The sequence below is a fragment of the Vombatus ursinus genome, unplaced genomic scaffold (assembly GCF_900497805.2).
Source record: "Vombatus ursinus unplaced genomic scaffold, bare-nosed wombat genome assembly UNPS02008267.1, whole genome shotgun sequence".
NCBI lineage: Eukaryota > Metazoa > Chordata > Mammalia > Diprotodontia > Vombatidae > Vombatus > Vombatus ursinus.
The window spans coordinates 55,574-73,089 of record NW_020948045.1 but is presented as its reverse complement, the minus strand read 5'-3'; the positions used below and the strand labels follow the sequence as shown (position 1 = coordinate 73,089).

Genomic DNA, 17,516 nt, shown 5'->3' with positions numbered 1-17,516 from the left:
ATTGCAAGCAGCCAGAAACAATTCAAGTATTGTGGAAACACAATCAGGAGAACATTAGATTTAGCAGCTTCTACATTAAGGGATCTGAGGGCTTGGAATATGATATTCCAGAGGTCAAAAGAGCTAGGATTGAAACCAAGACTCACCTACCCAGCAAAACTGAGTGTAATCAATGAGGATAAAAAAATTAATATTCAATGACATAGAGGAATTTAATACATTCTTGAGAAGCCAGAATTAAGTAGGAAAAACTGACTTTCAAATACAAGGCTCAAGAGAAGCATGAAAAGGTAAATAGGAAAGAGAAATCATAAGGGACTTCTTAAGTTGAGCTGCTTACATTCCCACGTGGAAAGATGATATTTGTAACAGATGAAACCTTTCTCAGTATTAGGGTAGTTTGAGGAAATACATACATACATACATACATACATACATATATATATACACACACATATATATGTATATACATATATATATACACACACACACAGACAGACAGACACAGACAAGATACAGGGTGAGTTGAATATGAAGGGATGATATCTAAAAAAAGACAATTAAGGGGTGAGAGAGGAATGTAATGGTAGGAGAAAGGGAGAGGTAGAATGGGGCAAAATTATCTCACATAAAAGAGGCAAGAAAAAACTTTTACAGTGGAGAGGAAGACGGGGGAGATGAGAAGGAATGGGTGAACTTTACTCTTATTGGATTTGGCTTAAGGAGGGAATAACATACACACCCAATTGGGTATGGAAATCTATCTTACCCTATAATAAAATAGGGGGGAAGGGGATAAGAGAGGGAGAGGTGATAGTAGGGAAGGCAGATTGGGGGAGGGGGTAATCAGAAACAAATACTTTTGAGGAAGGACAGGTCAAAGGAGAGAATAAATGGGGGCTGGGACAGAATGGAGGAAAATATAGTTGGTCTTTCACAGCATAACTATCATGGAAATGTTTTGCACATATATAGCCTATGTTGAATTGCTTGGCTTCTCAACAAGGGTGGGTGAGGAGGGAGGAGGGGAGAGATTTTGGAACTCAGTTTTAGAAACGAATGTTAGAAATTGTTTTTGCATGCAACTGGGAAATAAGGTACACAAGTAAAGGGGTATAGAAATCTATCTTACCCTACAGGAAAATGGAAAGGGAAGGGAATAAGAGAAGCGGGGGTGGGGGGTGGGGTGTGGGGGTGTGTTAATAGAAGGGAGAACAGATTAGATGCAGGGGGAATCAGAATGCAGACCATCATGGGGCCAGAGGAGGGGAGGGATGAGGAGAAAATTTGGAACTCAAAATCTTGTGGAAGTAAATGTTGAAAACTAAAAATAAATAAATTGGAATAAAAAAGAAAACCACATATTAACATTGAAAAAAAAATAAAATGTAAACTTCTTTCTTTCCAGGAAAAAAAATAAAATGTCATCATTATTATGAAAATAGATTTGATCTTGTAGATGCCCTGAAGGGTCTTGGGGTTTCCCAGGGTATCACACTTTGAGAACCATTGCATTATACTATGCTGCCTTTCTTAATGCTGGCTTCACCTGCTTTCTTTAAAGGGTACCTTTAAAGTATTGTCTCTCTAATGGCCTGGATGGCAGTCTTCTGAGCCCCAAATAAGTCACTGTTATGTACTAACGCCAGGGGTGGGGAACCTGCAGCCTTTACATTTGTGGGTCCTATACACGTGTGGGTCAGTCAGTCCATACAATTTTCAACATAGTTTTCCATTTAGCAATATCATTGCAGTCATGTATTTGACAGCATATCCCTTCTAAAGTGATTGTTAGTAAGTTGAAAAAGTTCATAAATTTGGAAGGGGCTTCAGAGATTGTCCAACTTACTCAGTATACAGATGAAAAAAGTGAACCAGGCATGAAATGCTAAAAATGAAAATGACGAAAAAAGATCTTAAGTCAGTGCTTATGGTAAATTAGTGACAGAGCCAGGACTGTTACCCTGCTCAATAAACTCCAATGATTGTTACTTCTAGGATCCAATATAAACTGCTCTCTTTGGCATTTAAAGCACTTGATAGCCTGCTTTTTCAGATATGCATTACTTCCATTCATGCTTATGTAGTCCAGTCAAACTGGCCTTACATTTTGTCACACATGACATTATGTATAAGTTGGTCTTCTATCCTTAGAATATGTTTTCTTTTTATTTTTTCTTTTCTTCCTGCTTTCTTAGAATCTCTTGTTTTTTTCTAAGCTTAGCTCAGTTTTACTTTCTACATGATACCTTTCTTCACCTCACCCCTCTTCCAGCTCTCATGCTTTCTACTCCCCCACAAAATTACCTTCTGTCTGCTTTTCTGTAAATGTGTCTCCATGTATAAGATACAGGCTCCTTGAGGGCAGGACTGTTTCATTTTAATCTTTGTATTGTAAGTGCTTAGCACAGTGCTTGGCATATACTGTATTATTGTTGGTTAGTTGGCCATTATGCCTTGTGTATATCTGGTCACCCTCCTGTGGATGCACTCTAGCCTATCCATGCTATTCCCAAAATATAGCACCAAAAACTGAACACAGTATTCCAGATGTGACCTGTCCAGGGCAGAGAATGGCAGGACTCTCACTTCTTCAACACCAGACCTTTATTCCTATATCTTCATAAATTGGTGATTTCATTGCCATGGATATTCCTCTAATAATTCATCTCAGAATCCATGTATACCCCCAAATTCAAGGCAGTCTTCATTTACATGTTGGGGCCTTCCTATTGTTTTCCTGATGCTGCATAAATACCAGTGAAACATAAATGAGTCAGAGTGCTTTTGTTAAATACTTACTATATGTCCCACATTAGACAGTGGGAATTCTGAGACAGGTATGAAAGGAGTTTAAATTCTGTGGGGGAAGAAAACATGTTTACATCTAACAGTGGGCATTAGGGCTATGGACTGGACCCAGGGTTTCATTGGAAGTTTAGGAAACTCCCCCATGAGGAAACTCCTTATACCAGTGTACATTAGCCCCTTTTCTGTAGCTTAGAGTCTTGGAAAGATGCTTAGAGCATTGAGAAATTGAGTGATATGTGCCCAGAGGTGCACAGCCAGCAGCCTGAGTGTATTAGAGCTAGGGCTTGAGCTCTTTACGGCTGGCTCTCTACCTGCCATTCCACATTGCTTCTCCTATATAGCCATATAAAGATGTGTAAAACTTTTACAGAACAAATACAAGCGAATTTTAGGCTTCATGTAGGGAGTGGCACTTGAGGTAGGATCCTGAGTGGTGGAAGTGAGGAGAGAGTGTGTTCCATTTATGAGGGAAACACCTGTGCAAAAGCATGGAGATGGGAGATGGTGTTGTTTGGGAGGAACAGCAAAATTGTGAGTTTGGCTGCATTGAAGAGAGTGTGAGGAGGAGGAAGACTATAGGTCATGTGACCAAGAAGGTGGAGGACTAGACATTTTCTGCAGTCTTCACCATCTCTCATTGTCTCCAAATTTGGAACTCTGTGGAAGAAATAAAGCAGTTTCAGCCGTCTCTGCAGTCTAGGACACCAAAAACCCGAATGAGGTAAAACAATTAACAGAGAAGGCCAATAATCCCCAACCCCTAATGTGCTCACTCATCACCCTTCCCTATCTCCCACTAGGTACAGCCCACTGGCATGCAATAGAAGTCAATTCTGTACATCCCCATACTACACCCTCACCCATCCCCCCATACACACTCCCTGTGCTGAGTAGAGAGTACCAAGGCAGGATGTGTGTGGGATTGTATGACACCCCGTTCAGCCTGAGGGAGAGAGTCCTGCATCCATCTGGGGCTGGTTCAGTCCCCCTACCCCCGGCACTTGATGCTGATGAAGCTCATGAACTGTGGAAGGAGTCTGAGACTGCTAGCCCTCCAGGAGACTGCCATCAAGAGGGAAGAAGTTAGAAAGTAAGTAACAGAGAAAAGTAAGGAAAAAAAACAAAATTAGCAGAGATCTCAGGAGCAAGAAAACTTAAAAGGCCTTGAGCAGAAGCATGTAAACCGAAAGAGGAGGTCATAACAGAAGGGGGAAATGACCTCCAGATCAGGGGAGAGATTTTAGGCATCTGTGAACAAATATTATAGTAAAAAAAAAAAAAATGAATGAGTACCTGATAAGGCAGAGGACCCTGATATTCCCAAAAGGTCATTGAACCTTAGAAGAATGTTTTTGAATTATTTAAATAATAATGATAATAGCTAACATTTCTATAGTGCTTATTATATGCCAGGCACTGTGCTAAGCACTTTACAATTATTACCTCATTTGATACTCATAGCAAGCCTTTGAGGTAGCTGTTATTATTATCATCCCTATTTTACAGATAAGGAAACTGAGGCAGTCAGAAGTTAAGTGATTAATTACTTGCCCAGGATCTTACAGTTAGTAAGTTTCTCATACTGGATTTGAACTCAGGACTTCCTGATTCTAGTCCTATTGCTCTATCCACTGTGCCACCTAGGTGTCCCTAATTGAGAAGAATGGAGAAAACAGAATTGATGGCCTGCACAGTAGAAAAGTTTGGCAGAAGAGAAAAACTTGAATGTATGGTGGCAAGTCTCACCAAAGAAAAGAGAAAATAACTTGAGTGAGAATGCAAATAGACAGAAGTAAAAGATAATCTGGAAGAAAAGAAGCAAAAAACAACATCAAAAGAAAGCATGATCTCCATAAAAGCAAAACATTTTGATCTCAACGACAAGATGCACGGATACAACTTACAGACTATAGAACTCACAGAAAAACATGACAAGTCAAAGAATCTGAACATCACCGTAGAAGAAATAATACAGGAAAACTGCCTGGAACTTGTGAACATAGAAAACACAGGGTCATTTGAAAGAATCCACAGATTGCCTCCAGAAAACAGCCCTGGGCTGCAAACTGTAAGACACATAGTGGTTAAATTTAACAATTCTGATGATAAGAAATTATGTAAGTGATGAAGAGAAAGACCTTCAAATATTTAAAAAAAAAAAAAAAAAGGAAAACCGAATAACTGGACTAGTGTGCTCTCTCCAGAAACTGCAGAAGGTGAAATAATGTGTTCCAAAGAGCAAAGGAGTTCACTGAAGGTGTCCTGCCCTGCAAACCTGAGCCTAACCATTAATGAAAAAATATAGATGTTCAGTAAGGAGAGACACTGAAAACATTCCTAGAAAGAAACCAGACCTGAAGGAACTTTTTGCTTCTCAGACACTCCAGACAACAGAAATATAAGAATAAATAAATATAGCAACCAAGGATAATAACAACAGCAGAATTATAACAGAGAGACCACGAAGAGATTTCATTCTAAATACGTAGGAGACAAGTCAAGTAGAAGTGGAGAAACAGTGTATACATAAAGCTAGAAAGATAGGTTGGAACCAAGTTAGGAAGAACTTTAAATGCCCCTCAAAAGAGTTTCTGGGGGCAGCTAGGTGGCACAGTGGATAGAGCACCAGCCCTGAAGTCAGGAGGACCTGAGTTCATATCCGGCCTCAGACCAAACACTTGATACGTACTAGCTGTGTGACCCTGGATAAGTTACTTAACCCCAATTGCCTAAAAACAAAAACAAAACAGAGTTTGTGTTTGATTCTACAAGTCATAGGGAGGCCCTGGCGTGTTTTTTTTTTTTAAAGCACTGGCACTTTTGAATGATGGCCTGATTCTATTTGTCCTTGAGAAATAAATCCATTTTGAGGCTGCATTAGAGGATGGTTTGGAAGGGAGAGAGATTTGAGGCAAGGAGCCCCATTAACAAGGCTTTTTTACACTAATCCAGGGCCTGATGAGGACTTGAAGGAATTAGGGAGGTAGCCATGTGCATGGAGAAAAAGAGATTGATGCAAGAGATGTTGAAGAGATGCAGTTGACAAGATTTGGTGACTGATTTGGTGTGGGAAGGGAGGGGTTGATTTTAAGATTGAAAACCTATGTAAATGGAAGGATGATGATGTGTTTTATAGAAATTAGTAAAGTTCTGGTAAGAGGTTGAGTTTTAGAAGATGAGTTCTTAGGGGGCAGCTAGGTGGCGCAGTGGATAGAGCCGCAGCCCTGAAGTCAGGAGAGCCTGAGTTTAGATCCAGCCTCAGACCAAACACTTGACACTTAGTAGCTGTGTGACCCTGGGCAAGTCACTTAACCTCAATTGCCTTGCAAAAAAAAAAAAGTTTAAAAAAAAGATGAGTTCTGTTTTGGACACGTTGAGTTTGAGATATATACAGGACAAACTATGAAATATATAGGACGAGAAAAATGAAATATCTACTAGCCAGTTAAAGATGAGTGGCTGGAGCTCAAGAGAGGTACTATGGGCTAGATCTGTAGATTTGAGAGTTATCTATGTAGAGGTAATATTTAACCCCATGGGAGATGATTCACTGAGATAATATAGAAAGGAAAGAGACTGCTGGACAGAACCTTGAGGAACACACATGATTAGGGAGTATGATCTGAATGATTAGCCAGCAAAGGGACACAGAAGGAGTGGTCAGAGAGGAATAGTCGGGGAGGGGAGAGAAAGTGGGATCCTGAAAACTCAGGTAAGGATAAGTGGGGAAAGTACTTTTGTCTGTATGTACCAATGTTTGTTTTCTTAAATTATTCAAGCAGGATAAGAATTGAGAAAGGCCATTAAGAGATGGTTGGTTAACTTTGAAAAGAAATTTCAGTTGAGTAATGAGATAGAAAGCCAAATTACAGATTACAAAAGTTTGAAAAGTGGAAGCTCGGGGCACAAACAACTTTTTCTTTAAGGTTGAGAATGAAAGGGGGGAGTTAGGACTTTAGTTTAATTCTTGTTTTGTTTTTCATGATAGAAGAGACCTGAGGATATTTGAAAGCTTTGGAGGGGAAGGAATCAGTAGATAAGGAGAGATTGAAGCTGGGATGGTATTGAGGAGAAGATAATGGTGACAGGAAATATGGGTGCATGCTAAGGAGTTGGCTTTAGGGAGAAGAGTCTACTATCAGAACCTGGAGAAAAGGAGAAAATTAGTGATGATGTCATGGTGTTTTGAAATGTAGAGAATGGGAGGAAAGGGAGTTTATACACAATGTCTTACTTTATTTTTCAGTGAAATAGCAGATTAAAGATGGATTAGAACTAAGATGAGGTTCTCTTCTCTTCATCCTCTGTCAGTGAGAGGTGGTGGAAGAGATAGTGTGGAAGGCTTTGGGAGAGAAGATTTGGAACAGCCTCTGGGGAATGACAGTGGTAGCAGTCACTTTTCTTAACAAACAAGATAGGTATTTTTTTTAAGTGAGAGAAGAATTGAGCTTTGTTCTGGATGAATATGATTCAAATGATTCAATTGTAGGAATTGTAGCTGGGAATTTGAAAAGAAGAAAGCATTAGGCTAGGTGGGTGAAAGTTACAAAGCTGTACTGGACAAATACCTGATTGGATTACTGCTTCTATGCATTGTAAGATACTTTGTAACAGGTAGAATTTAACATTTTTTAAACATGCCACTTGTATTAGACATAAAATTATGGTAAACTCTTAGTCACTTTGCCTGTACTAGAGGAAAATCTCTTGTTTAATCGTAGAACTACTTTGTAATTAGACTTAATCTTATTATTATCCTACACAAAATTTATTAGCTCCTTTTCTTGTTGAAGGTCCAAGGGATGTCCTTCATTGCTGCAGTACTCATTCTCAACTTGGAAGAGGCAGATGCTTTCATTGCCTTTGCAAATCTCTTGAATAAGCCATGCCAATTGGCCTTTTTCCGTGTAGATCATAGCATGGTAAGGACATTTAACAGATATAACAATTTTCATTTTGATTTTGAATACGTTCTCCATTACAATGAAAAGTAAGTATAGGAAGTCTAGAATAATTGTTCAGCAATCTAAATGTTAAATTTTATTGTAGCAACATGCATGATTGGAAGGAAGGTTGGGATGAGTGGTAATGAAGCTATATTTTCTGTTGATAAACCTCAATGGTAAGGAATTTATTCCTATGATTATTAGAATTTCCCTTGGCTTTTAAATTATATCATTGGTAATATTTTTACTTGCAGATGCTGAAATATTTTGCAACATTTGAAGTGTTCTTTGAAGAAAATCTTTCCAAATTGTTTCTTCACTTCAAGTCTTACAGTCTTACTCCTGACATATACTTGATAGACTGGTAAGTAATAGAGCATGGTTCATTATAACTAGAGTTAAAACATATAATTTTAAATAGTATCCTGTGGAAGTAGGATGGGTCTTACAGAACTGTATTTTGTGTTAACATATAGATTATTTTCTCCTTTTGAAGGAGTTAGATTTTTGGAGATCCCTTGATATAGAGGAATCCATAGGTTCTTGTTTTGGACAAAGTAAAATGACTGTATTAATGTCCATGTTTAAAACTTTAAAACTTTCCCTTTTTTCAATGTTCTTTCAATTTTTCTGATTGAATCAAAGAGGAAACCTTATTTGCATTCTAATCCGTCTTTAATCCACTCTTTTTTTTTAACACCTGCTAATTTACTTTTTAATAAAAATAAGCTTAGAACAGTAGTAGCAGTAGCAGCAGCAGCAGTCAACCAGGGAGCAGCATGGCTAGAGTGTAACCAAGGAGCAGGAGGTTGTTGAATCCATGATGGACTGTCAGGGTGCAAATGAAAATGTAAAGTTTCCTATCTACAATCCTAGAGGGTTTTCTGGGCAATATATTAAAATGTATTATCCTACAGGAGAGAACCATGGCATTGATTTAATGAGTTTGTTTAAAATAAAGTATACTCTTTGCAGATGATCTGATAGTATACTTGTAGACTCCTAGAAAATCAACTCAAAAACTAGTTGAAATAATTAACAACTTCAGCAAAGTTGCAGGATATAAATAAGCTCGCATAAATCATCAGCATTTCTATATATTACCAACAGAGTTCAGCAGCAAGAGATAAGAAGAGAAACTCCATTTAAAATAACTTTACACAGTAGAAAATACTTGGGAGTCTACCTGCCAAGACAAACCCAGGAACTGTATGAACCCATTTACAAAACATTTTTTACACAAATAAAGTCAGATCTAAACACTTAGAGAAATACTAATTTCTCTTGGATAGGCCAAGCCAACATAATAAAAATGGCAATTCTATATAAATTAATACACTTATTTAGTGCCATACCAGTCAAACTACCAAAAAATTATTTTATAGCACTAGAAAAAATAACAGTTCATGTGGAAGAACAAAAGGTCAAGAATACCAAGGGAAAAATGTGAAGGAAGGTAGCTTAGCAGTACCAGATCTCAAACTATTATTACAAAGAGGTAATCATCAAAACAATCTGGTACTGACTAAGAAAGAGTGGTGGATCAGTGGAATAGATTAGGTGCACAATACATAGTAATCTAGTGTTTGACAAACCCTAAGATCCAAGCTTTTTGGACAAGAGCTCTGTTTAACAAGGGGACCATCTCTAGTTGTCCTGATCTCTATCTTGCCACTGGACCCAGATGGCTCCTGAGAAGAAAGTGAGGCTGGTGACTTTGCACAGCCCTCCCTCACATAAATCTATTTCACTTGCAAGTTATGGTATTGCTGAGAAAACTGGAAAAGCAGTTTGGTAGAAGCTAAATATAGACCAACATCTCATAAGGCCAAAATGAGTACATGATTTAGGCTTAAAGGGAGATACAAGCAAATTAGAGAAGCAACTTTACCTGTCAGATCTATGGATAAGGGAAGAATATATGACCAAACAAAAGATAGAGAACCTTAAGGGATGTGAAATAGATAATTTTGATTATATCAAATTTAAAAGTTATTACACAAACACAACTGGTGTAGCCAAGATTAAAAGGAGAGTGGGAAACTGGGGAAAAAATTTTATAGCATGTTTCTCTGATAAAGGCCTCATTTCTTAAATATATAGAGAACAGCATCAAATATATTAGTATGAGTCATTTCCCAATTGATAAATGTCAGAGGATACATGAGGCAATTTCCAGATAAAAAAATCAAAGCTATCCATAGTCATATGAAAAAATGCTCTAAATCACTATTGATTAGAGAAATACAAATTAAAACAACTCTGAGGTACCACCTCACGCCTATCAAATTGACTAATATGACAGAAAAGGTAAATGACAAATATTGGAGGGCATGTGGGAAAATTGGGACACTATTGCATTGTTGCTGGAGTTGTCAACCGATCTAACCATTCTAGAGAACAATTAGGAATTATGCCCAAAGGGCTATAAAATTGTGCTTACCCTTTGACTCAGCAATATCACTACTAGGTCTGTACTTCAAAGAGATAAAAGAAAAGAAAAGGTCACATGTATACAAAAATATTTATAGCAGTTCTATTTGTGGATGGCAAAGAATTAAAAATTGAGAGGATGTCCATCAGTTGAGGAATGGCTAAACAAGTTGTGTTATATGATTGGATAGAATACTACGGTGCTATTAGAAATGACAAGCAGGATATTTTCAGAAACACCTGGGAAGACTTATGTGAACCAATGCAGTGATGTGAGCACAACCAAGAGAACTTTGTACATAGTAATAGCAATATTGTATGATGATCAACTGCAATATAATGATCCAAGACAGTTCCATAAGACTTAGGATGAAAAAATGCTGTCCACATCCAGAGAAGGAGCTGATTGAGTCTGAAGGAAGATTGAAGCACACTTCTTTTTTACCTTATCATCTTTGGGTTTTTTGTATGCATTTTCTTTTGCAGAATGCCTAATATGAAGATGTTTTGCATAACTGAACATGTATAATCTATGTCAAATTGCTTGCATTCTTAAGGAGGGGGTAGAGGGAGGGAGAGAATTTTGAACTCAAAATTTTAAAACATGAATGTTAAAAAAATTTTTACATGTAATTGAGAAAAAATAAAATGAAATGTAAAAAATCTAAAGTAGTTGGTCTAACTATACAGATATATAAGCTGTAATTTATATAAGCTTTTTAAAAAACTCAAGCACGTTAATTTTTAATATATTACCTCCATTTTCAATTACTTAAAATTCTTTTAGGTAAGGCCTGGGCATTATTGGGTGGGATAAGAGTAAAGGACTTGATATTTAATCCAGAAGGCATAGACCAGGCTACGACCCAGTTACATGGGAGAAGAGACTTGGGCTAAATTTTTTAATAGGACATACTTGAGGACCTTTATAGAGCATTATATCTAACGTCAAGCCCAATCAACAAGCACTTTTAAGCATCCACTATGTCCCAGGCATTGTGATAACCACTGGGGAGTCAAAGAAAGACCAAAAGAAAAAACTCTAAAAAACACTAGTGTGTGCTCTCAGAGCTCACATTCTCATTGCTGAAACAGCATGCAAACAACCATGTACAAACAAGATATAAAATTTTAAAAAATAAAATAGATAATCTTAGTGGGAAGGCACCAACATTAAGGGAGATTGGAAAAGGCTTCTTGTAGAAGGTGGGCTTTAGCTGTGATCTTGAAGGAAGTCAAGGAATATGAGAGACAAGAAATGAAGAGGGAGAGCATTCCTGGTATGGTGTACAGCCAGTAAAAATACATGGAATCCAAACAGAGAATGTCATGTGTAAGGAACAGCAAGGAGGCCAGTGTCACTGAGCACAAAGTATATAAAAGGGAAAGAAGGTATAAGAAGACTAGAAGGTTGGAATGTGCCATTTTATGGAGGACTTTAAAAACCAAATACAGAATTTTATATTTGAACTGTAGTTTATTGAGTAGGGGGTAATGTGGTCAGAACTATGCTTCAGTGAATCAGAGTGGAAGATGGACCAGAGCAGGGAGAGAGTTGAGGCAGGTTATTGGAATGGTCCAAGAGTGAGGTGATAAGGATCAGGGAAGTAGCAGTGTCATAGATAAGAAGGGGACATTTACCAGAATAGGACAGGTCTTGGCAACAGATTGAATATGGGGATTGAGAGAGTAAAGAATGAGGATGACATCTGGGTTGTGAGCTGGGAGGATGGTGGTGCTCTGCAATAATAGATTTGTAAGGAGGGAGGGTTTTTGGGAAAAGATAATGAGTTCAGGCTTGGGCCTGCTGAATTTAGGGTGTCTGTGGGACATTGTCTAGTTCGAGATATCTAGTAGGCAGTTGGAAATTCAGGACTGGAGGTCATGAGAGAGGATAGAGCTTGACACATCTGAGAATCATTTGTATAGAGATGATAATTGAATCCATGGGAGCTGATCACCAAGTGAAATAGTCTAGAGGGAGAAGAGAAGAGGGCTCACGACAGAGCCTTGGGATAGACTCACAGTTAATGGGCATGACCTGATAAAAGATACAGCCAAGGAGATTGAGAAGTAGTAAAATAGGTAGGAGGATAGCCAGGAAAGAGCAGGTGTGATTAAGGAGAAGTGGGTCAAAGACTGTAGAATGGTAAGGAAGATGAAGCTGGAGGAAAAGCCATTTTTAGATTTGTCAATTAAGAGATCATTAGTATCTTTGAGCCCTGAGCTCCAGAGGTGGAGGGTAGAGCAAGGAGTCATGGCATGAAGATGGCTCTGTGATCCTGGAAGCAGCCAGAGGTAGAATAAGCAATGTTTTGAATACTAAATTTTTATCTGTAAAGCAGTTAACAGTGTGTTGCTTATGAAAAATCTAAAATGTGTTCATTTCAAAATCTCTCCTTGGATTTGTGCCTGGCACCCAACACTCAAAACTGAACTTATCTTACCCTTCTTTCAATTTTAGCAATTTCTTTTTATGGCACAAATTTGGGAAGTGTTATGGTACAGAGAAAAGAGAACTGTATTTGGAGTCAGAGAGGACCTGGATTTGAATACCAGCTCTTCCATTTACTGTCTGTATAGCGTCAGAAAGTCATGTAAGGTCTCTTGTTCCTAGTTTTCTCATTTGGAAATGAATGAGTTGGACCAAATGGCACGTAAGGTTTTTGTTTTTTGTTTTTTGTTTTTTTTTGCTTTTTAGTGAGGCAGTTGGGGTTAAGTGACTTGGTCACACAGCTAGTAAGTGTCTGAGGCTGGATTTGAACTCGGGTCCTCCTGACTCCAGGGCTGGAGCTCTATCCACTGCGCCACCTCGCTGCCCCCTAAAGTTCCTTCTTGTTCTAGCTCTATAGTCTTATGAACTTTCCATTCACACAGGCTTTCAATCTTGGAGTCCTCTTTACTTCTTCTGTCTTCTTTTCTTTCAACATCCGTTCAGTTACAAAGTTCACTTGATTTGACTTCTGTAACAGCTTTCAAGTCTGTCCTGGTCTCTCTGTATATTGACACCCACCATAGTTCAGGATTACTTTAGAATCAACTGTGTAGTGTTGAGCCATCAGTTTTTCAGAGGAAACATCAAAATCTTTGCCAAATTAGATGAAAGAATTAAAATGAAAATATATAGTCTACAATTGAGGCAACCTAAAATAGGAAATGAATAAGAATAGATTCATTCTTTACTAAGGAAATTTATACGTGGCACAAAAACTATGATCTCATTAATTTCTCATACTCTTGTACCTTAAATGACTCCTTGTCTTGTAAATTTTCAGAAAGGGTCCACCCAATTCTAAGGGCTTTTCTCTAGTTTTCTAGCGTACATAGCAAAAAATCTCACATGTCCATCAGATTTCTCAATCTTTTGGACTTCTCCCATCATAGCCTCTCTCTGGGTAATAATCCTCCCCACCCCCTTAAATTTGTAACCTCCTTGAAGAGGGTGGTTTTTGTTTTGTTTTGTTTTTTCTTCGTTTTGTATTTTTTTAATGGTAATTTTTATTTATTTTTTTGTTTTCAACATTTACTTCCACAAGATTTTGAGGTCCAAATTTTCACCCCATCTCACCCTTCCCCCCACCCCAGGATGGCATGCATTCTAAATACCCCTTCCCCTAGTCTGCCTTCCCTTCTATCTCTTCTCCCCCCTTCTCTTATCCCCTTCCCCTTCAATTTTCCTATAGGGCAGGATGGATTTCTGTACCCTATTTCCTGTATTTCTTATTTCCCAGTTGCATGTGAAAACATTTTTTTAAACATGTGTTTTTAAAACTTTGGGTTCCAAATTTTTCTCCCTTCCTCCTTCCCCACCCACCCTTATTGATAAGGCAAGCAACTAAATATAGGTTATATATGTGCAGTTAGGCAAAACACTTCCATCGTAAACATGCTGTGAAAAACTAACTCTATTTCCTTTAATCCTATCCCGCCCATCCATTTATTCTGTTCTTTCTTTTGACCCTGTCAGAGGGTGGTTTTTGTTGTTGTTTAGTTGATTAGTTGTGTCCAGTTCTTCATGACTTGGCAAAGATACTGGTGTGATTTGCCATTTCCTTTTCCAAATGAGGCAAACAAGGTTAAGTGACTTGTCCAGAATCACATAGCTAAGTAAGTGTCTGGGGCTGGTTTTGAACTCAGGTCCTCCTGACTCTATCTACTGTGCCATCTAGCTTCCTTGAAGGTAGGGACTGTCTTTTGCGTTTCTTTGTATCTCTAGCACTCGTGGAAGTACCTGATACTTAGTAAGTAAGTAGGGGCTTAATAAGTGTTTAGTGACTGACTGACTCAAGGCAAATCTGATACTTATCTCAAACTCATGGATCTTAGATCTTGGACAACTTCTATTGCAGTGAGTTCAGCACAGTTTAAAGTCTGCATCTCTTGGAGACTTTAGAATCCATTGTATATCCAGGAGGCAAAATTTGAGAGTTTAGTAATATTCTGTTGGGATGATGATTGCAGTAATCCTGAAAATAGGCAGAAGTTGAAGGAATTTGATCTTTGTAGTCTAACCTGTGAACAGGATAAATAACTAGATGCCTAAGCAGACAGATATGCTCCTGGCAGAGAAACTGGAGCACCTAAAGCAAGAATTACCAGAGCTTAAAAATTGCTTATGTCCCTCTGATAGCTCTTGTGGCCTCACATCATCTTTGTCTGTCTGTGATATACATTCTGTAGAATGTGTGATCCTTTGGGACTCCACTGCCTTTGTAGGGTCACATAGAACTACTTGGGATGTTTAGTGTTCATCATTCAGCACTGGGTATTGATGCCTTTTAGTTTTCTCAGTCTAAATGAAGCAAAAATTAAGTATTTTCTTATTCCACTATAGTTCCTTCTAGAATTTCAAATACTTGTGGTCAGATATAGTTGCTAAAGAGTCTCCATCTATAATTTTTTTAATTGAAGGGATTGGTCTAAGAAGATAAAAATTCTGATGTTAAGCATTTTAAAATTAAAATTAAAGAATAGCACTGTGAAATCTATTAACATATCTAGTTATTTATATACTTGTGACAGCTTTTCATTTGATCACTTGTGGAAAAAGTCTGTATAAGTATATATGACTGTGGAAAAAATAAGTACTGCACATGCATCCATTTGTACTGGTGATTCCAACTCCAGAAATCTGTGTGTATGTATGTTTATACTCACATATATATGTATATGCATATGGCATATGCATATGGCAGATCCAGGGTAGAGTGAAAAGAGGATATGTGCCTGCATTCTACTTAGGGAAGCCCTGGTTTGTGTATGGAGAAAGGAGGACGTTCAGAACACCACAGCAGCAGAGGTGTAGCTCAGACCTCAGAAGTCAGTCTGGGTTTCATTTCCAAAGTCTAGTCCAACCTGCAGAGGAATGATCAAGAGAGAATCTCAGGCCAAAGGAGAGTCTACAGTTCTGCTGCTCTGAGCTAACAGAGCTTTCCTGCTGGCAGATAGAGAGTCCAGCAGCAGTCTACTCTTTCTCAGACCCAAACACTGGTCAGGAAATTACAAAGATCAGACCAAGGGGGCAGCAATTAGATTTTGCCCTAGATCAGACCATTTTGGGAGAACTGAAAGCTTGTAGGTCCCCAGCCTGTTCCTAAGATCCTGGAATAGCACAACAGTCAATACTTCAAGAAAGCAGCAATAAGACTACCCCTAGAAGTGTAGCAGAGCCCAGCCCTAATGTCAAGTCTCAGGAAGAAAGAGCAAACATGAAAAGAACCCGACTATAATGAGCTATTATGTTGGCAGGGACACTCAAAACATAAATACAGAAGAGAACGACTCCAAAACAATACAGCTTGGACATAAATTCAACTAGAATTCTTAGAAGAGAAGAGGCAAGAATTTTTTTAAAAATATTTTTAAAATGTTTTTATAAATGGAATGAGATTGCTTGAGGAAAAATTTTGAAAAGAAATGAGAGCTGTGGAAGAAAGAATTGGAAAGGGAATTAACAGCTTGGCACAAGAGGTACAAAAGCTTGTCCAAGCAACAAACTCACTGAAAATTTGAATGAACTAAATAGGTGGGAATGACTGCATGAGGGCACAAGAAATATTAAAACAAAGTCAAATGACTGAAAAATAGAAGAAAATGTAAAGTATCTTATAGTAACATAGTAACAATTGACCTTGAAAGAGATCAAAGAGAAAGCGTTTAGGAATCAAGGGATTATCTGAACATCATGCCCAAAAAAAGAGCCTAGATACCTTAGTTCAAGGCATCTTAAAAGAAACTGTCTGGATCTCCTAGAACCAGATGTCAAAATAAAAGTAGAAAGAATCCATCAGTCAGCTCCTTAAAGAAATCCCACAGTGAAAACTCCTTGGAGGATCATAGCCAAAATCCAGAGCTTCCAGGTCAAACAAAAAATACTGCAGTCAGCCAGAAAGCAAGAATTCACATATCAAGGATCACACACAATTTAGCAGCCACCACTATAAAGTAGCAGAGAGCTTGGGATATCATATTCCAGAAGGCAAAAGATAAGGACTTAGAGCCAGGAATAATTTAACCAGCAAAACTGAGTATAATGCTGCAGGGGGAATAATGGATTTGTAATGAAATAGAGGAGTTTCAGGCATTCCTAATGAAAAGACCAGAGCTGTGGAAAAACTTTGAAGTACAAACACAGGAGTGATGAGCAGCATAAAAAGATAAACATGAATGTACATTGATAAAGAACTAAACAAGGATAAACTGCTTACATTCATATATGGGGAGATGATACCGTTGCCTCTGAACCCCATCATCATCAGAGTTCATAGAGGGAGTTCAATTAGATAAGACCTGGGAGAGGTTCTATTATGTCTTGATAATTTTAAGAAGAGACTGAAGGAAAGAGGAATACACTGTGGGGGAAGGCAGAGGAAGGTTAGGAAAAATCTTACATGATAGAGCGTACAAGTAGACATCGGTACAAATGAATCAGGGATAGGTGCAGTGGCTCACACTTGAACCTCACTCTCATCTGAACTGAGCAAAAGAACAAAGAATACAGACACACAGTTGGGTACAGAAATACATTTCACTCCATATGGATAAAGGAGGGAAAAAGAAAGGGAGGAGGGTAGGTTAAGGAAGGAATTAGTTCTAAGCAAAACAAATTCTAAGGATGTACAAAAATACAACTTTTTTTGGGGTGACAAAGGGAATCTGAGGGAATATCCATAGATTGGGGAATGGATGAGCAAATTACAGTATATGATTGTGATAGAATACTATTTTGCTGAACTCTTCAGTGTAATAACAAACCAGGATTCCAGAGGACTAATGAGGAAGCATGCCATCCACCTTATGACAGAGAGCTCAAGGACCCAGAATGCA

At 38.2% G+C, this 17,516-nt stretch overlaps 1 protein-coding gene across 2 annotated transcripts in view; it reads left to right on the top strand.

Annotated features, from left to right (window-relative positions):
* The window catches only part of LOC114034148 (TBC1 domain family member 12-like), a 128,908-nt gene that overhangs the window by 101,266 nt on the left and 10,126 nt on the right, over positions 1-17,516 (top strand). For both annotated transcript variants that reach the window (XM_027849754.1, XM_027849753.1), the window contains exons 10-11: positions 7,605-7,733; positions 8,012-8,121. In XM_027849754.1, coding sequence (XP_027705555.1) covers positions 7,605-7,733; positions 8,012-8,121 — 239 coding nt within the window. The remainder of the gene's footprint in view (positions 1-7,604; positions 7,734-8,011; positions 8,122-17,516) is intronic.